The sequence below is a fragment of the Alligator sinensis genome, unplaced genomic scaffold (genome assembly GCF_000455745.1).
Source record: "Alligator sinensis unplaced genomic scaffold, ASM45574v1 scaffold1021_1, whole genome shotgun sequence".
In the NCBI taxonomy this organism is placed as follows: Eukaryota; Metazoa; Chordata; order Crocodylia; family Alligatoridae; genus Alligator; species Alligator sinensis.
This window is the reverse complement of record NW_005842185.1, coordinates 791,613-813,278: the sequence shown is the minus strand read 5'-3', so window position 1 is coordinate 813,278 and position 21,666 is coordinate 791,613. Positions and strand designations below refer to the sequence as shown.

At 40.1% G+C, this 21,666-nt stretch overlaps 1 protein-coding gene across 1 annotated transcript in view; it reads left to right on the top strand.

The window, feature by feature from the left end:
- The window catches only part of TRHDE (thyrotropin releasing hormone degrading enzyme), a gene marked incomplete at its 5' end in the record, with an annotated part of 328,250 nt that overhangs the window by 148,900 nt on the left and 157,684 nt on the right, over positions 1-21,666 (top strand). Inside the window, 2 exons of the mRNA XM_006026252.3 lie at positions 2,695-2,808; positions 16,015-16,152. Coding sequence (XP_006026314.1) covers positions 2,695-2,808; positions 16,015-16,152 — 252 coding nt within the window. The remainder of the gene's footprint in view (positions 1-2,694; positions 2,809-16,014; positions 16,153-21,666) is intronic.

The following is a 21,666-nucleotide window of genomic DNA, read 5'->3' as shown; positions in this document are numbered from 1 at the left end:
GAAACCAGGAAAAATGGAGCAGCCACTGCTCCCCAAGCCTTCCCCAGACTAGGGGATCACCCTAGTCTGGTGAAGACTTAGAAAGATGGGGAGAAGCTGCAGGCTGATTTCCAGCAGTGGAAATTTATCACAGATTTCCAGATCTAGAAATGAATAGCCAAACTTTGATTCATAGCCAAAGTAATGTTGTGTTTGTGCGTTTCTAGTGTGTTTTTTGTCTGTCTTTCTCACTGAAACAGAGGCAGAGACTGCCCTTAATGGTTTTGCAAATAGTTGATCATATTGATGGTGCTTAAGTAAAAATGATCATTGGGGCTCCTTTATCAGGTGTCTTAATTTCACTCTCACTAGGCATTAAAAATATCATAACATTCCTTGCATTAATCTTTGTTCCATTAGAGTTCCCTTAATTTACATCATTCAGGTGCTATTGACTGTTGCTAGTATGATTCCAAGCTGATAATTGTAATTTACCTTAGGTATGCTCTTTGGGACACCCTTGTTCATCGCTCTCAGACTGTTCAGTCACCTTCTTCAGCACCATTCCCTCCCTCTTCAGCACTAACAGTACATGATGCAAGACATTCTGTTCAGCTCCCACACCATGGTCTGGAGCAAATAGTCATTGACACAAACAGCTCATGGGTCAACTCTCATTTTCATTTATTCAGCACTCTCATTAGAGTATCAGTAGCTACTTCTATAATCTGACATGAATCTTGCCCTCTGAAATATCCATTTGCTTTGCTCCTTTTCTCATTATTTTCATAGTTTATGATCACATGCAAACTCAAAATTATCTCTAATGGTGATAGTTTACTCTTTTTTTCTAATTATATAAAAACTACCAGTGAAGTTTAGTGATATAACTGTTGATTATTTATTCAAAAACAAATGTTATAGACACAGTAAGGTAAGTTTCAAAGAATTGTGCAGTGAAAATGGACCATTTAAAAATGGACTCCCAATATTATCAGTTTAATAAACTTGATCTTAATAGGCTGTCCCTTCAGAAGAAGGAAGGCTGAAATGTAGCCCTTGGAGATCTTGGCTCTGTTCCTATTTTTGCCACAGATCTCTTGGATAACTTAATACAAGATGCTTGGGTTCAAATCCTGTTTTGCCTCTATGGGACCTAAACCACTTAGGTAGATTTTAGGAGCCTAGGTCATTAAATGTAATCCTGCTCCATTGTGCACATTGGCAAAAATTTTATTAAGGTGCCCCTGATCCCTACGTGCTTCTTAGGCATCTCTATCTTAGCCTTAAAACCTCTCAACTTCCCTAGACATCTAGACATGTCCTACTATGTATCCCTAGAATAGAACCCCTATTCTATAGGGGCAACCTAGAGATCTAACTGTACATATGCTCTGTGCCAATCCTATTCTTCCTGAAGAAGTACATAAATTCCACATTAGTCTTTAAATTCATACACTGAATTTGCTCATTCATGCTGACTGACTGACACTGGGGGAAGAAGGAGGTGATAAAGCCTATCTTTTACCCTCATCTCCCACTTTCCAGGATGGTGCTCCAACCACAGGCTGGCAGGGCTGATGGTCTCCTCCATCTATCCTGTTGAAGATGGGCCAGTGTTAGGATAGGGAAAGGATGGTTGAGTCTGAAATGTGGCAAAAAAGAGGAAATATGGCTTTGTGGCCCTGTGAGGTAGGTCCCTGTTAGAGGGAGACAGCCCTTGGTTCTGGCCCCTGATCCTAGCCCATGATCTCTATGCTGTTTATCTGCATTATTTAATAATGTTGCTGGCTCCCTGGAATACATTTTATATGATGTAATTATTAAATAAAATAGATAAACAGCACTGCAATAAAGGCCCAGAGTGCAGTGTCCTCTCCACTTTAAATGTACTGCCCACCTTATTGGGTCACACTTTCTCTTGCATATTCTAATTCTCACCCCTTGACACTCACTCTGGCTGGTCTGTGACTCACTTCATTAGGAGGAATGACAGATACCTTCAGCCCTGCCTAGTCCATAGATTTGTGTTTAGTATATAGGTTCAGAATCCTTCAGGGTAAGGTAGATCCAGAACCCAAATCCTTTGCAAGACAGTTGGCAAAAGATCGGTGAGAGTCCTTCTTTGTGTATCAGGTGCCGCCTTTGTCTTCTTTGAGGGCACCTGCCCTGTCCAATGAGCAACCTGAATCACAATCTAATAGAAGCCTATTTATTAGGCTCTCTGTCTGCTCATTGATAGAATAGGAGAGGCATGCATGTATCACCCTGTGGTGAAATACGATTATTCTCTGGAGGTGTAAAAGTTCCCTGCTACTTATCTCTAAAATGAGAGAAATATCTGTCTCAACAGGATGGAATCAGATCAGTCCCTGAGGGCGCACCAAGCTATCCATTGAGAAAATGGAAAACCTAGGAGTCTTGGTGGTGGGAGAGGTTCAGCTCTCCTAAGGGAGATGCCTGCTTCACTGAGGAAGCAATGAGCTAAGATGAAGGTGCCTGAGTTGCAAATTGGAATTTGGGATTTACTGTCTTTTCCTTTGTTACTTATAATTCATTAATATTTTATAAGACATTTTTTGTGATCTACAGATGGCAGATATGATATAAGGGTTAAATATTGTCATTAATAATGCAACTAGCAGAAAAGTCTTGGAACTGGCATGTGTATAAATGTGATTTCATGAATACTATTTGATTGGGCTTCCTTTGTAGTGGTTTGGTGACCTTGTGACTCCAGTGTGGTGGGAGGACGTGTGGCTAAAAGAAGGTTTTGCTCACTATTTTGAATTTGTTGGGACAGACTACCTCTACCCAGGCTGGAATATGGTAAGTGTATGTTATTTCATGAATTAGCAACTCCATTGAAAGGTTATTTTCCCATTACACTGTTTATAGTTGGAGGCTGCTGAAAAATACCAAATGGTCCATGCAAGTATCAGATGTCCAATAAAACAAAATCAGTAGGTGTGAAATCAGTTGACAGCATTCCAAAAAAGTATAATGTATCATTTATTATAAAAGGTATAAAGTCATGTCTTTCATAATCCAATGTTAAAATAATTACCACCTCTCTAGTCAAAAGCATTTCCTATTAAGGGAGATATGATTAAGTGGTGATCATTTTTGATAATTTCACTTTTTATATAAATGAAAAATCCATAAAGATTTTTCTAAGTTTCACAGGATGTTGCATTTTTTATCAAAACAATAATTTGACTAGAAAAGAAAGATTCAGGTAAATTATGCCATGAAATGGAACGTATTACAACTTTAATATACTACTGCTTTTTAAATGCATCTATATAATTGTATTTTATGATTGTTGTTATTTGTCACTTAGCCTTAGTTTGGGATAAATGTATTGAGGCACTAAGGAAGGGGAACACAGTTTATCATATACAGTTATAGAAATAGAGTCAGGATTAATTACTGCTTTTTGAAAAATATATGCAGCTACTGTTGACTCACCTGTGGGAGAAAAAACAAGAAAATACAAGTGGAGACATGCTTTCTGAGCCCTTCAGTATTGCAAATTTACTTGGCAGGTCATTCCTAATAATATATTATTTGATTTTTGGTCATCAGTTGTAATTTCTTGGCCATTTTAAGCAAAAGGAAAAATAAAATTTATGAGAGTTGTCTCATATCCCATACATACCCCAAGAAGTAGAGAAACCTTCCTTGTGGGCTTGGCCAAGGCGCCCATATACTTCTTCGTGTCCCAAGGATTACTTATTTTATTATGTGTAAATTCACCCTATTTTGAGCTACAGTATTTGCTACCAAAGTATTTTTATATATGTCAAGTTTTATGATAAAGGTTTTCAAATGGTTTGGTAGGTATATAAATGTTTTGATTAAATTAAGATGGACAAGGTTCTTTGGGTAAATCTGATATCTTTTATTAGACCAACTCTAATTATTTGAGATGGCATAATAAAAAATATCAGATTTACCCAAAGAACTTTGTCTGCCCATGTTCTTAGACCAACATAGCTACAACCTATACCCCTGAAACATTGATTAAATTAACATATTAACTTTTGATATTTTTGCCATTTCTTTAACTTAGTTCCATAGTCTTATTCTATTAAAGTTTGCTGCTGTAAAACAAAGATACAATACTTAGTTAAATACATTACAAACTCTTAAATAATTGTACATTTGAATGTTAAGGTATGTTTTTATTTGAAGTTTGATTTCTTTATTCTGGGTACTGCTTAAATATTTCTTTTGTGTATCATTTCTGACTTATAATTGCATTATGAAGAAATGAAAATAAATCTTTATCTGAACTGACAGCTGCCTTGCGTAGGTAAGCTAGTTGGGTTCACCTAGCTTTGGCTGTAATAAATCTCATTCTCTTCATCTTTATGAAAAACACATCTTGAATTACAATGTAATCATTCTAATTATAAATGCAATGGAATCTGGCAGCTCTTGATGATTTTAGCATAGTGAAATGTCAAAGAGTACAACATTCTTACACTGGATTTTATCTTTGAATCATCATATTCATTTGTTCTCCACATAATCACTTTAACAAATCCAGAATACCTTTGCTTTAGAAGTCATCTTGAATATACAATATTTTTTGTGAACATAATATTCACTGTTATGCAAATGACATGCCCATCATGTGAAGTCCTGGCCTCATAGCAGAATACAGGAAAAACGAAAGGCATGTGGGCTGAACAAGGTATGACAGTTAAGTTATAAATCAGAAGCATATAGTGCATGAATTAGAATTAACAACAGAAAAATTGCTGTGCCTGGAAAAATATCTATCTGTCAAGTTCTTTTAAATGAAAAGGGAAGCTTGACATAAACTTTTCATGAGGCTTCTGATATCAGTGGCCTTAGAGACCAAAAAAACCATATTGACATATCCAAATAGTTAGAAAATTGGTGGGAAGATTGAACATGACAATTTAAACAATATAGTTTTTTACCATCCTTTACAGTCTACAGTAGAAATTAATAATATGATGTTTCATTCTTATTACTAAAATGGTAAGAACAGCAAGTAAAATTTGGCTGCACATACCAGAATGTAGTGTTCTGGATATTTTTTGTTAGTGGTGCAAAGTACTCTTCAGAACAATCTGAGACACAAGTGTAAGCAACTGAGAAATACCTAGAGAAAAGAAAAACAGCTTTACTTCTTTTTCAGAAGTGATGTACGCAGTTCAAGCTGCACAAATCAGTTCAAACATCGAAAACTTTAAACATTACTTCCAATAATGATGCTATTTTAATAGCCAGAGCAACAACAAAAGATCCTGCGCCAGCGGTCATTCATACTTGTAATACATGCAGAAACGGTCCTTTTGAATATGACTGTGCTGGTTCTGAGAAGACTTTGCATCAGGAAAGCCAAAAATAATCTAATAAAACCTCTTTGCAAGCATGGGGAAGGTTAGGAAATTAACCTTTTTTCCTTGTAATCTTCAGACCTTGGGGACTGAGATGTCGAATATTACTGCCTTCCAGTTTGTTAGAGAATATGCTGTCATAACTTCTGGGCAGGTGTGGCAGGAATAAAAGAATAAGTGGCTGCTAAATTTTGTTGATGGAGCCTTAGCAGTGACATGCTTAACATTTTCTGCTTCTTAGCCCTCAAAAAACACAGGAAGAAAAGTTAAAAAAAAAAAAAAAAGATGACTACATTTTTGTATTTACAGTCGAAAACCACTTTCTAATACAACTTGTCATTGCTGTGGTCAAGAACATGGAACCAAGCAAGCCCTATGATGCTGACACATTTCCTGTCAAGTCTTATAAAGCTTTTCCAAGTAGAAGCCTTTCTGTACTGCTGCCCACATAGGTGAAATACAGCACAATTTTATTTTCATCAGCCTTCAATTTAAATCATAACACATCCATTTTAAAGAAAGGATGTGTATGTGTTATGGTTTAAATCTTATACATGTTTTAATACCAAATCATTGCTATGATTCTTATTGTTCTAGATATCATACATACTGACCAAATGGACTTGGGTCCATATTTACTAAGGCAGACTGTCTATTCGATGGTCGAAAAGAAACGAAAATGATTTTTGTACAATTTTGACTAACAAGGGTATTCATGGACAAACAGCATAACGGATCCTCCTAGAAGAAATCAAGAAGATAAGAAATTGTGTCAGTCAGTTTCTTTATGTAAAGCCTCAGTCCATCCCTTCACTGTCTGTTTCTTGTATGTGGACGCATGCAGCTTGAGTTTTGCCATCCTCCTTTTGTTTTTAACTCTGCTTGTGTCATCCGGCCCAGGGGCTTCCCCATTAGTCTGGAATTTGGTTGCTGCCAAATCTCTGGACCTGCGTGGAGCCCCAGGTCTTATATGCTGGACTCAGTGTCCAACCCCAGTGTGCCAGGCCCCAGAGCCTAATCCCAGCATGCGAGGAGGGTGGGGGGCATGAGAGAGAAGGGGCAATGCCAGGCCCTCAGGATGCAATCCTGGTGGTGGCGAATGGGAAGGGATGGTGCTAGGCCCCTGGGATCCAATCCCAGCACACAGGAGTCGAAACTAATCATGCCATTTTCCTTATAACCGTCCACTTTCTGCAGCAAAATCAGTGCCCTAAGATGTAACCCCTATTATTGGAAGACATTTGTAACAGATGGCTCATGTTATTCTTGCAGGCATTACAATAGTTTCCTTTGATTGTCCTTGACATGTCTAGGCACTTATTTTGTACAAAAAGATGAGTTTGGTATTAACCAAAATGTTCACAATTTAATACAGGCATATACCAGTCTATCCTATTTCTTCTCTCCCTGCCTGTGAACTGGTGCCTGTTAATTGTTACATTTTTAGTTCCTTTCTTCAGCCAGCCTGCTTATAAGTACCGTGGTTTCTGCTTTATAGAATTGCTGGTCGATAGAATCAGTTGCTTATTTGAATCACTATGGGAAAACCCAAACCGTATATTATTACATGTAAAAATCGCTCATATTAGAATCACAGTTTTTGGGTTTTGGAATCATTTTACTGTGTTCCAGCCTGCAGGGGGCTGGGAGGGAGCAGGAGCAGGGCGGTCAGGCAGGGGGTGCCTGGACATGATCCCAGGGAGCCTGGAGAGCAGCTCCTGCAGGTAAGTGTGTGTGTGAGTGGTGGGGTGGGGGGAATGGGGCCTCTCTAGGGAAGGAGGGAGACAGTTGGGCAAGACCGGGACCCCAGTGGCAGTGGGACGGGGCCGTGGGTGGCTTGTCTGGGGGTCAGGGGCTGGGATCCCTGGCGAAGCGCCCTGTGTGTGCACGGTAGCTTTGAGGGGTGCAACCCCATGCCACTGCCCTTACTGCCTGTGTTTGCCGCCACCCCACACACAGATCTGGGAGGCATGGGTGTCCCCTTGCCCCTCTGGGAGTGCCTGCTGCGCCAGGGAGCTGGCCCCACCTCCTGCACCCAAGTCCATAGCAGGCAGCAGCAGGTGAGGAGCTGAGCTCCGCTTCGCTGCAGCAGGTGCTGCCGCCTGCCAGGGGAAGGGGGCTGCGGACCCAGGTCCCTGGCCCCATAGGCATGGCAGCTGGGGGTCCCTGTGGCAGGGCTGGGAGGCCAGGGGGCTGTGGGTGGGGGGCAAGAGACACCAGCAGGGGTGAGGGGGGAGTGAGAGGCACAAGCAGGTCTAGGGGCTGTGGGGGAGCAGTGACTATCTGTGTTCTTGAAAAAACAGGTTTCCTTTTAATGGAATCAGCCCATTAATAGAATTAAATCACCATTTCCCAAAGTGATTCTAATAAGAGGAATCCATTGTAGCACTTTTTCTTTGTTTCTTCATTGGCTCCAGTAGCTGTCGTAGATCCTGGTATATGTTTCAAATGTTTCCTTCTTTCTAGAACAAAGGTTGCGTAATTACGCTAGTCCTTGAAGTTTACGTTCTGTTCTCTCAGTTCCTCATGACTGTTTTCCATTCCCCCAGCGTGGGACTCAAGTTTTGTCTCTCTTCCTTAGGTTAACTTTTCCATTATTTGGCCAGGTTTGGAGGCTTGGCTCTCCCATACATTGGCACCAAGCTTCCATTTATTCCTTCCACTAACTGGTAATTTCTTTTTTCAAAGTGCTGCTTTCTTCCACCCTCTCCCTTCTCCCCTCATAGACAGGTTTGCAGCTATATATTCCATCTTTGTTTCTGCTTATTTTTCAGATTACTTAAAGCCCTCTGTACTTGGCTCTTGGGAGGAGGGGCAGGGAAGTGATGGACTAGGAGCAGTATGTGCCTGGATTTATTGATTGATCTTTCGCTTCCTTGTTTTGTGGTAGGGGGAGCCATAATGATGTTTGTCCTTGAGGGTCTCTGTTAGTAAGGCAGGAGTAGAGGGCTATGACAAAAGGAATTACTGGCAAGTAATTTTCACTTTCATCCATCAAACAAGTGTCAAATGCTTTAGCAGTCACCACCTCACCTTATGCTGAGAGAGCATTCCATAGAACCCAGTGGTCTTTTCCTTCTCTTTTATTTTATAAAAGTGTAGCTTTTGTAACAGCTTTGTTGGATGAGTCAATGCACAGTGTATTTACAGTGGTTTGTATCCTCTGTTTTTCTCTCAAAAATGAAGAGGCCTTCTTTTTCCTGTGTTTATTTGCTGTTATTGGAACCCATGGTCATCTTTGATCAAAGTATTAGGACCCACCGTTTCAGTGTGGAAGGGCATCCTTCATCTTTCAAAACATGACCTAACTTTTTCTTCTAACCATAGTACTCCAGGTTCTAGGGCAGAGATGGGCAAAATAAGGTCCAGGAGCTGGATCTGGCCCACCAGGCAATTCCATCTAGCCTTCGGGGCCTCTCCGTGAGCCCCCTGTAAGCCTTGGCCCTCATGCAAGCCAGTGCGTCCATGCAGGAGGTGCAGCTCTGGTTGCTTAGGCCAGTTACTCCCGTTGGGGGTGGGAGTGTGGGGAGCCATGCCCTTTGGGGCTGGGCTGGGCTGCCCTGCATGCTGCAGGAGGGTGGGGAGCTGTGTGTTATGGGGCCAGGTGGGGCTGGCTCCGCATGCTGCCACCATGTGTGGCTGGGGACTCAGGCAGGAGTGCAGCAGCTGCACTCTTTGGGGTGGGTAGGACTGGCCCTGCATGCTGCCACTGTGTGCAGCTGGGGACTTGGATGGCAGTGCGGGAGCTGCACACTGTTGGGCTGGGCAGGGCTCTCTCTGCACCCTGCCCCTACATGCATCCAGCGACTCAGGCAGGAGAACAGGGTGCTACACGTTATGGGACTGTCCCCGCAAGCTGCCACCACATGTGGCCAGTGAGTCAGGTAGGAATACTGTGGGGCCAGGGGGGGCTGGCACTGCACTCTGCCAACACCTGTAGATGGGGACTGGGGTGGGAGTGCGAGAGCTGCATACTATGGAGCTGGGTGGGTCTGACCCTGCATGCCACCACATGTAAATCCAGGGATTTGCACACTCCAGGGACTCTCCCCATTCCCATCCCCCTGCCACACACCCCATCTCTCACCATACCTCCAACAGCCCCCCACACCCTCACACATCCCCCAGCCACTCCCAGCCCCCACCATAACTCCACCACCATAACTCCCCCACACATTCCCAGGCCCCCACTCCCACCATACTCATATACCCCACATCCTCCCACAAACCTCCACCCCCCTATATACACCCCCCCACAATATACATGAATAAGACTGTATTTTGGGTTTTTATGCAATTGCCTCAAGATACACTATGCAAACACACAAAAATCAGGACAAAAATATTTAAAAAAATAAAAATAAGTTACAGTACGTTTGACTTTTTTTTTCTGGTTTCAAGATGGCAGCACCCCTCCTCCCCAAAGGAGTACTTCCAAGGCAAGGGGAGGGACTTCCTGTAGCAAAGGCCAGGGGTTAGGGGGTGGAACTTCTGGTCCCAAGATGGCGACCAGGGGATGGGGTACCTGTCATGGGGTGGGACTACCCTTGCAGCCCTCAACAGCTCACCAAAACTTGTTAAACAGCCTGTCAGCCAAAATTATTGCCCATGCCTGCTCTAGGGGCACTTTGTATATGTGCTCTAGAGGTGGGATGGGGCAACACTTTATTTAGAGCAGCTCTGAGAGCTGGTCTAATTAAAGTGCTTCTGCATCTCCTGTATCAGCATCCCCACACTTAAAAATGGTGGTGGGAGAACTTGAACTAAAGCTTATTCAACAAGCTTTAGTTTAAGTGCCCGTGCTGCTATTTTTAAGCACAGGGATCCTGATACATGAGAGACAGGAGGCTGCTGGAGTGCAGCAATTGTCACACTGCAGCAGACTCTGCTCTAATGTGCTGGAATTCCAGCACGTTGAAGCGGCCTCGGCACTCATGTATAGGCACCCAACATGATTCTGTCATTACTATAGAAAATGGAAAATAGATTCATATTGTTAAAAATCTGCATACAAATATTTTTCGTTTAAAATCATGTGATGATAGAATTTGCCAAAGCATAAAAATAAATATTAATAGAAAATTATTAAAATAAACTTCATTAAATTAAATACTGAGAGCATCTCAAAGCTTATTGCTCAGGTCCTTGATAAATTATTGTAATTGCCTATCTTTCTCATTGTCAGGATTAAAATAATAAAAATGAATACTGACATTAGACCATGCATATTTTTAATGTACTTTAATGTACTTTAGCAGATTGCCTGCTAAAACATTTATCTCTCTCTAATAAAATGTTCTTAGGCTTTGTTTGACTCTCAGAAAGCCCAGAAAAAAATCATTAAAAGTTTTGAAGTAGACTTAAGACATGAACCTTTTTGATTTATTTCATTATTATTTTGGCATTTCAGACCTAAGCTGTAGCCTGCTTGATCCTTCTAACCTAACATAAATATCATGCTGGCTCAGTGTTGAAAGAGACTTGGCCTCTCCTTTTTCAAACTCCTTTCATGTCACCTTTTTTGGTTAAAGGCTCCCAATGCCTCTAAGAAGCAAGCTTTTAATTAATACCACATGGAGTGTATTTTCCCCCCAGTAACTGCTTGCCAAAGTGAAGCCTTGTATGATTTTTCTGTTTTAACTCAACTACAGGGGAAACTCTCTATGCAAAATTAAATAGAAACTCATGTATAATTGACTTTGGCAAGAAAAAAAGAGATGTAAAGGTAAGTTTCAAGACCTTCTTATTGTCAATTACTAGATCCTTTTAATGACAGCAATCCAAATACCCTTATATTTCCTTTTTAAAATTAAAAAAGTAATATATATCGACAAATGACGTTTCCTAACAGAGTTCATTCATGCTTTGGCAAGACAGCAGTTTTGAACTTTTAGTATTTAAAATCTTTACATCTTAGATTAAGTGTAAATGGGCATCAAACCTTGGGTGAAAAATGCATTCAGAAAATTGAATATAGGTTTAGAGAATGTCAGGGGCTCTAACTGCTCCATGTCAATGTCTGCTTATTTTAGGAAAAGATTTAAATAGCCATTAACATCAGAAGATTTATGTCATAAAGTTTACATTCCTTAGGTTGGGATTTGGACATGCCTTTTGTTTCAAAATGAAACTGTTTAAACTACTAAACTGCACATACCATTGACCTGGCAACTCTTCTCTCAGTCTCTTGAAGGAGGTTGAGAGAAGTTTCTATCATGTCAGATCCCTCAGAGGAAATGAAACTTTGACATAGACTTTTGTCTTGTTGGCTCCCCTCTTCTCTGACCCACTTCTTTTAAAGCAGTATTCCAGGTGGGAAGTTAGGTGGCAAAATAAACAGCCATGTATTTGGTTGCATACATATTGAGAGAAGCTTTTTTTTTTTTCAATTTCACCTGTCTTCTTGAGTCATAGAGCTTCTCTTTGTTTTAAAATTGCATTATTTATAACTTCATTATTTCATATGAAGTTTTAGAAATTATTTTGTGAGTAGCTCAAGAATCATATTATTTTCATACTACCTAACTTAAATGTCATTACATGATATCTTAATAATGCATTATAAAATCACCACCAGCAACTCTGCTTTTTGCCCATTTAAACATCCTTTTTTATGGTACGTAGAATAAATTTTTATGCCACAACCCTGTGTGAACAAGGAATATTGTTTCACCTTTGCTTTCTGTTTAAAGGTAGCTTCATATCTAAAAGGTATATTGTTAAAAGGTAGGGCTGACTGCACCCTTTCCATTAATTTGCAGGTGTCATCATCTGTAACATTCATTTCCTCCATCAACAAGCTACTAATCCAAAAATACCTTTTCCAGAATATAGATTTACAAAAGTGGGCATGGTAACTGGAATGAGGAAAGCACAGAACTTGGAGGGAGATGTTGGAGGATACATTCCAGCAGGTTTAAGTTAGAAAATCTTATAAGCTAAAAGAACAAGAACACACATGCACTCAGATATCATAGAGTTTGGTACCAATGTGAGATTCTGAGTCAACAGCTTTGTATAAAGGGTGAGTTGATTTAACTCTAAAAAAATAGAATCTAGCACATCTTCAACACAGTAGATGAATTCCTGCCTGCTGAAAGCATGACTGGATGTGGTTACAGGAGCCAATGACGAATGAAAGGGAACGCCACTGGAAAGGTAGCTGAAGTAATGCAGTTAAAATTACATTTCTTTCTCGACAAATAGAGGTGCTAGGTCTTCCAGAACCTTGCCATCTATTGTTTATAGTCCGACTAATGCATTTCTTTTAAAACTGGGGACTTGTGATGGGGGATAGTGGGTTCATTGGTAATAGGGGGAGAATAAACAAAAATTCAACCACTGTTTTCATCTACCCTTGAGGAATGGCATCAAATGCCCCAGAGTCATACTACCTTATGTCAGCAAGCTTGCACTGTCCTCATACCAGCCTTTGCTCAGTTTTGTTTCCCTGATAACACTCTACGCTGTCATCCCTATTCCACTGTCACTAATAGATGGAGTTCTGCCTTTTATGGGAACTCCAGTTGTCATAGCAGTATCATCACACAGAATCATGTTGTGTGCAGGGACTGGGTATAATGTGAAGAAAACTGTATTCTTGAATTCCAGGAATTCCACTCTCACTTTACTACACCAGGTTTGTAGCAGATCAAAATCAGTCCTGTGTTTGCTATTTATTCTGCTTGAACTCCCCCAGAGGAAAGTAATCTTGAACAAAATTTTGTGATTGTTTCATGTTCAGACTCAGTCCCCTGACCTGAGCTGTTTACAGCTCACTGACCTTGCCCAACCTATTCTAACATTGATTTTCTCCACAGAAAGTGAATCTACGATTCCATAGACATCATGTTGAAACAGACCCATTCTGCTTTACTAAATACAGTGGTGGGGAAAAGAAAGCCCTCCTTTCTTTAAAATTGTATATTAACAATTTTAGTATATTTCAGGTTGTTTGGTACAACACCTGGGTACAACACTGATGCAACTTTATCTAATAGCTACAGTAGTATTTAAATTATGTAGTAATTAAGCTGGTTTTGGTTCATGCAGGGTTTACTTTTTGTTTCCCATTACTGTAGGTTCCAGGCCCACCTGCCAGTCCTAAAATATGCTGTTCCCATATTTTTTTTGCTTAGTACAAAAATATGAGTCCTAAACGTATTTGGATCTCCTTTCATCAAGGCCCCATCTTGTTGAGCAATAGTAATGTGTTTTGTATGTGTGTGTGTTTAACTTTTAGCTCACTGCAGCAAGCTTAATGTGATTGAGAACCCACCTTAAATGTTGCCGGCTAATATGTTTGAAGTCATGTTAGCTGGCCATATGGTGTTTCTTTGGGAGCCTCAGAAGCTCTAGCCCACATCTTAATAAGCTAGGGTGGTATTTTTAGTTGCATTAAGCTTAACTGAATGAGCTAATATGATTCAAGACTACATTTTTATGATCATCAAGATATGACCCAAGACACAATTACAAATATTGCTTTGCCTTCATGGTTTTACGTTTCTCTTGTTTTTATAAACTTTTAAATGTCTTAAATTGCTATCTGCCTATCTACTATACTCGAGGTTTGGCCAAGCGACTCATGTGGCTAATGAGACCATTTTATCAGTTCTTAGTGTAGTAATTTAGAATTCTACATAGTCAAAATCCACCTCCGTTAACCTTTGGTAACTGCCTTTCCAAACTGACTTTTGAAGATGTGTCCAACCTACCTAAACTAGCAGTGCTGTGCTTGCCTGTGGCCAAAAAATTAGGAAATCTAATACTTCTTGAAAGTGTGAACTGTATGTGGCTGAGGTGCTTTTGATCCCTTAACCATTTTATGATTTTGACTATTACTATATCCTCCCAATGGCCCTTATGAGATGTTGAGTTTTGCTGTTTATGCCTCAAAAAATTCTGAAATGAAAGATATGTGAACAAGGCATTTTATTTTCCTTCACAAGCTTTACCTAATATGACTAGCTGAGAACTTTAACTATGTATTGGGTAATTGGCTTTCCTGCATCCCATGTTTTTAATTGCTTGAATATATAATCAACTCAAGGTACATTTCTTGTACTCTAATGAATTTTAATAGAAAAGTTTATTTCCAGATGGATCGGCATTGGAATAGCTTTTCGGCTATCTTATATCTGTAATTTAAATTAACACATTGATGCCAAAACATTTCTTTATAAGAAATTAATGTAGAATATATTATTTAATCATGTACTTATTTTATCTGGGCAAATCAAAGTGACTTTTTAAAAATGCAAAGTTCCCAAGAGTTCCCTAATATTATACCACTGGATCAACATCAGCTCAGTAACTCTTGTAATTTAGATAAATGTTAAAACATATCATTTCAGAGATACTTCTTTAAACTTCAATTAACCATATTTTAATTCACCTTTAACATTTATACATGACTTAAAAACCTGAGCAAATTGAGCTCTTTCTTTCTTGCTAACAGAAGGTTGTGGAGTAGAGGTGTCTACAGTAATGTAACTTCAAAGTTTTTTCAAGGCACTGAAAGTCCTCAACTGAAGAATATGACTTCCAGCTGAACTATGAAAAGGAATATGCATAGTCCAAGTTTACTTGTACATGGACATTAAGAAAACTTTACTGCTGACATAAATTTGAGTGGTATTGACCATCACTTGCAATTTGCTGTTAAAAGGTAGAAACAAATTCATAGAGTGGGTTATCAGCTGCCACTGACTTTGGTATGTGATCTTCAGCATTACTGAAATCCCGTGTGCCACAGTTTCTTAACTTGTAAAGCTGGGATGCTAACCATTTCTTAATAGTGAAGTTGGGAGAATTAAATGGGTAATGTTTATAGAGTGGAAATCGTCAAAAGAACCAGAAGCATAACAACCAGGTTCTATGTCCTGGATGGCAACAGGGACCAGACTGACTGCGATGGCAGCTGCAGTTCTTGTGCTTATTATAAGTGGGTGCCCAGGGCTATTGCCCCTGTTGCCCACTCCGTATAACACTTCTGAGAATAAAGGCACATGCAGTTTAAATGCTGCCTCTGTAAGCTGGGAAGAGTCTAGCATAGTCAGTGGTAAGGTCACTGAACCAAAAGTCAGTTTTGCCCACATCTCTGTTCTTCCTTGGCTTGCTACTTAAACTTGAGCAAATCACTTAACTTCTCTGTGCCTCCCCAGCAGTTATATAAAGCTATTTAGTTGCTCGTGTAATGTAATTTCAGATCCATGCATGAAAAAATGTTCTATGTATTATGTTTTAATATATTTGTTTTCTTGTGATTGAAATATTTTTCTTCTTTCTCTCCCTGCAGAAATGAAATTGGAAGAATTGGTATAATATCAGTTGCAGTTTACAGTTTTTAAAAAAATTACTTGTAGTCATTAATTTAATTTTAGTGAAATTTATTTCCATTCCAACCCAAATGACAAGTCAGGAAGGTCCACCATATCTCAGTTAGAACTGAGGCCAGTTGGTTTTCTCTATCTGTTAAAACATTCAGGAATTGCTCTAGGTCACTGTGGATGACACCCAGACCATAGGATTTGATTTTTGCAGGCCCTCATATGGAAGGCTGTTGAGTCCCTGAGACTCTGACTGATGTGCATTATGTCCATATTGTCATAAATGCATCTCTGCCCATGATATTCCTGCATGTACTCTATTTCAGGAAAAGCAGAGATTTCTGACAGATGTCGTACATGAAGTGATGCTGCTTGATGGTTTGGCCAGTTCACATCCAGTATCACAGGAGGTGCAACAAGCCACAGACATTGACAGGGTGTTTGACTGGATCGCCTACAAAAAGGTGGGGATAGATAAACCACACATCTGTGTTCAATTTTTAAGTAATTGTATTTGGAAGACTTGTTATACGTGAAAAAATAACCATATAAGAAAAATAACTAGTTACGAAACTTAAATGCACGTGGACTCTTTGGGTTTAAAGTAACTAACCTTAGGCACTGTACTCAAGACGTTCAGAGTTATTAAATGATATAAATAAAACTGAAGGTTTTAAGAGTTTAGCAAAGGAAAATTATTATTATTTGTTACTTATATTGTCTTTGTGCACAGACTTTAAATGCTTTAAAGCTGAAGAGAGAAGTGCAGTCGCTACCCTAATGAGAATCCAGAGAAAATTTTTGAAGCATCATCTTCAGTACCCATTGTAACCAAATAAGGTGGTTTCTTTTGTGAGAAAAAGTTAGTAGTGTATAGCCATGAAGATCCAGGAAGTATGTAAGAGGCAAGCATTTTTGTGGGCAATATCTTTTATTGGACCAACTGCATGGTTGGTATAGACTTAGAAAAGCTTTCAAATGTAGTGCATTCTTCTTCAGTTCTTTTTAAATTCATTTTTGTGCAATAACTTTGTGGCTTATTCCTGGTTTTGTGATGCCATTAATTGTATTAATGTACGGCCAGGTAACAACTGAAGATGTGATTAACTGGTTTATCACGTCTTAAGTGTAATGTCTGCCAGGGGCTCTAGCCCTTCCCTTCCACTAATAGCAAAACAATGCTAAGTGCTGCCATGGAGAAGGTTGAGGAATGCAGCTATATGACATGCAAGGGGTCATGTGCTATCAGTATCCTGATCTTTTTCTAAAATCAAACCACTGCTCTTGAGTTGTACATAGGCTGTGATCTGTTTTTTATCTGATTATTGTAAGAGAATATGTCAGGGCTATCTCCTTGTATCTTTATAGCATAGATTTAATTATATTTTGAGAATGAAATTTGATATCATTTAAGGCAACACAGTTAGCAATTGGGGGATTTTCCCTTATTTACTTAGAGATAGTTTCTATTGACTTAAATGGTAATTTCCTCCATGTATCTGTGGGTTGAATTATGTTGTAAGTACCTTTAATATAGCAGTAAAACAATTTATTCTTTCATTGGTTCTTGTAAGTTTTGTTAAAAGGCTTTGGTAATTTTTAACTCCAATTTTTCTGTCTGGATCACAAATGGTCTATGAAGCTTAGATAATGCAGAAGTCTTAATTAAAAGAATCAGATAAGCTTTCTAGATACGATTTGCTGAAGAGATATAACCAGTTCACTTAATCCACTCTATTTTAAATCCCATATCAAGTGAAAGAAAGGACTTGCAACCATGAAATAATAAAGAACCAAGTGAAAAATAATGCTTCAATAAGTTTATAAGTACAATAAAAAATCTTTGCACCCATTCTTTACATATTAATTATATTAAATATATAGTGAGGAAATGTTTTTGTAGTTCACCAGTATATAATAATTCTGTTACTGAGGGGATTTTGTTGTTCCACTTTCACATGTAGGCTGGAAACAGATTGGTTGCGCCATGATATGTTGTGGCACAGCTGAATGTGCTCTGCGGATTTTTATAGATGTTGCCAGTCACCATGCACTAACTTGGGAGACAAGTGGGGGAAAACTTCTACTTGCAGATATGCCCCTATGTTGTAGTGGGGAGTCTGTGTGTCTGTATGCACGAAGGGGGGAACTCCTGTAAGGGTTTCCTTTTCCCCATTTGCAGATATGCCTGCACAAATGTGTGTTGGGGGAAGCGCCCATAGGGTGGGTCCCCCTCTGTGCTTGTAGATGGGGGTTGGGAGGAATCCCTGCAGAGGGATTCCTCTGGCACACATATCTGCTGTGCCCTGACATGGGGTGTGTGTTTCTAAGTAGGAAACCCCAACTTGCAGACATGCATTTTTGGGATAAAGATCTGACCTTTCCCCTTTACACAGCTGTGTCCCCAGGGATCCCTAAGACATGTCTAAGTAAGTGGGGAAAGCAAAGCAGGTGCTCCCAAAGCCTGGGGGAATGATCCTGCCAGGGAATTCCCATGGTGTGCAGGACCAGGCCCCGCAAGCCCTCGGCAGTTAAAGATCTTCATTTAGCTTCATGCTGGCTGTTTTCTTTTGCCATAAAGAAACAGATGTGGCCCTCAGTAAAGTAGCCCAATTTAATACCACCTTCTGTATGGCCACTAATTTGAGCATTTGTGGTGTGACAGAATCTACAGACCTGTTTGGTTTCACTTTGTGCCACCAGAGGAATTTTTGTTGAGACACAAAGATAAAATCTATTTCTACCTCTAGAAGATCTTTCTACCAGAAGGGACATATTTCCCCTGGGAGAAATTCAGTGAATACTTGTGTGGCAAGTGGCGATTCTCCTGGTAGAAGCATAATGTCTGTAAGTAGCCTAAGTCATAAAGATATAGCTATTATAAAACTTTTATGTATCATAGTTTAATGGGTTTTTGGCAACAAAGCATTTAAAAAAAATATTTCAGACATACTAAGGAATATGTGTTTTGTAGACAGTTCATCCTGCTTAAATTCTTGCTTTTCTCTTGGGCAGCAAGAGAGGTGGTTTAGCCAGAAAAGTCAGCTCGCTATTATTTTCTTAATATATACAGTTCTTTCCTCCTGAATCAGATGACATCAGATTCTGATTGCATATGATCATATTATGCTTATACAGTGCTAAAGCAAGAAGGAGCCACTCTCTTTCAGGCAGTATCTTTTCTCATTGAGCAGCAATGCCTGGCCTCAACTTGACCTTCTGTTTGAAAGATGCAGGTTGAAGAATTTTGACTGTACATGACCTAGTGATTTTTATTTTTAAAGTGCGTGCATGTGTGTGCGCACATGCATGCACCTGTGTGTGTATGTGTGTGTGTGTGTGTGTGTGTGTGTGTGTGTATAAGATAGCATATAAAAACCTTAGTCACTTGGAGGTTTTGAAATTATTACTCTTGATCAATGAGGTTATAATATTCAGTAGCTTACAATATGCTGATTTATTCTTATTTAAATTATCTTCCAACCATAGATATTCTTTCTAGTGATGTCTGAAAATCAGCAAGTTCAGAGGTTCATTCTTGATGAGTATCTAGAACATTTCATGCTGTTTATTTTTGTCTAATTAATATGATAATAGCAATGTTAATATCATACTTAGCCCTTATCTTTTTATTGTAAAAGCACTTTACAAACATTAAATATTTTCATTTGCATTGAAATGATAAATAGGGCAGTAGAACACACGCATAAAATAGCTAACAATTTATATAATATAAAAGGAGAACTCAGCTTTCTGAGGAGATGAGAATACAATCTGTATATTGTATAAATGTGATTGCATTGTAACATTGTAATGGTTCCATTTTACTGGATATAGTGGCCCAGCCCAGTGGATATTGCTGCATCTCAGGTCCTTTGCCAGACTTTCAGATTGCTCAGCAGTCTCATCATCTTAGTACCAGTGTATTTAATGATTGAACTTACAGGGTGCTGATAATTTTTAGTGCACTATTTTAAGGAGGCTAGATAATTACCTCGCTGGGGTCGTTTGACCCCAGCATTCTTTCCTGCCCATGGCAGGGGGTTGGACTTCATGATCTGCTCAGGTCCCTTCCAACCCTATCAACTCTGAAACTATGAAGTGTATGAGCAGTAATACCAGGGAAATGACTTAAGGTGAAATTATATGTTACACTTAGACCATGCTGAGGGCATTTAAAATGTGTCTACATATGGGGCTGGATGAGAAGCATCCCAGGGTGCTGAGGGATTTGGCTGATGTGACTGCAGAGCCATTGGTCATTATTTTTGAAAATTGATGGTGATCAGGGGAGGTCCGAGATGATTGGAAAAGGGCAAACATAGTGCTCGTGTTTAAGAAGGGGAAGAAGGAGGATCCAAGGAACTATAGAGCAGTTAGCCTCAACTCAGTCCCTAGAAAAATCATGGAGCACATCCTCAAGGAATCCATTTCTAAGTGCTTGGAGAAGAAAAAGGTGATAAGGAACAGTGAACATGGATTCACCATGGGCAAGTCATGCCTGACCAACCTGATTGCCTTCTATGACAAGGTGACTGGCTCTGTGGATGTGGGGAGACCGGTGGTATACCTTGATGTTAACAAGGCTTTTGATATGGTCTCCCACAGCATTATCACAAGCAAGCTAAGGAAGTATGGGCTGAATAAATGGACTGTAAGGTGGATAGAAAACTGGCAGGAGCATCACTGGCTGAACTGTCAGGCTTAGAGCGTAGTAATCAAGGCTTAATGTCTAATTGTTAGCTGGTATCAAGTGGAGTGCCCCAGAGGTCAGTCCTGGGGCCAGTTTTGTTCAATGTCTTCATCAAAGACCTGGAAGGTGGGATGAAGCACACCCTCAGCAAGTTTACAGATGACACCAAGCTGGGAGGTAGGCTAGTATCTACTACCGTAGATATGCTGAAGGGTAGGGTTAGGATTCAGAGTGACTTAGACAAATTGGAGGATTGGGCCAAAAGAAATCTCATGAGGATCAACAAGGAGAAGTTCAGAGTCCTGCAGTTAGGATGGAACAATTCCATGCACCAGTACAGGCTGGGGGCTGACTGGCTGGGCAGCAGCTCTGCAGAAAAAGATGTTGGGGTTACAGTGGACAATAAGCTGAATATGAGCCAGCGGTGTGCCCTTGTTGCCAAGAAGGCTAATGGCATGCTGGGCCGCATTGTTAGGTGTGTTGCCAGTAGTTCAAGGGAAGTGATTCTTCCCCTCTATTCAGCACTGGTGAGGCCACATCTAGAGTACTGTGTTCAATTTTAGGCCCCCCACTACAGAAAGAATGTGGACAAATTAGATAGAGTCCAGCAGAGGGCAGTAAAAATGGTGAAGGAGCTGGGGGACATGATTTATGAGGTAAGACTGAGGGAACTGGGTTTATTTAGTCTAGAGAAGAGAAGACTGAGAGGGGATTTAATAGCAGCCCTCAACTACCTGAAGTAGGGTTAGAAAGAGGATAGATCTAGACTCTTCTCAGTAGTGGCAGATGACAGAACAAGAAGCAATTGCCTCAAGGCGCAGCAAGGAAAGTTTAGGTTAGATATTAGGAAGAATTTTCTCACTAGGAGGGTAGTAAAACACTGGAGCAGGTTACCCAGAGAGGTGGTAGAAGCTCCATCCTTGGAGGTTTTCAAAACCTGGCTAGACAAAGCTTTGGCTGGGTTGGTCTAGTTGGGGATGGTCTTACTTTGAGAAGGGGGTTGGACTAGATGACCTCCTGAGGTCTCTTCCAACCCTAACTGTCTATGGTTCTATGATATTAAAGCTCTTTAACACATGCTAAGTGCCCTCTGAGCATCTTCACCCCAGGGTACTCAAGGAGCTGGCGAGCATCATAGCCCAGCCTCCAGCACGGATCTTTGAAAACTCTTGGCGCTCTGGTGTAGTGCCCGAAGACTGGAAGAAGGCCAATGTGGTGCCTATCTTCAAGAAAGGGAGGAAAGTGGATCTGGCTAACTATAGGCCCATTAGCCTGACTTCTATCC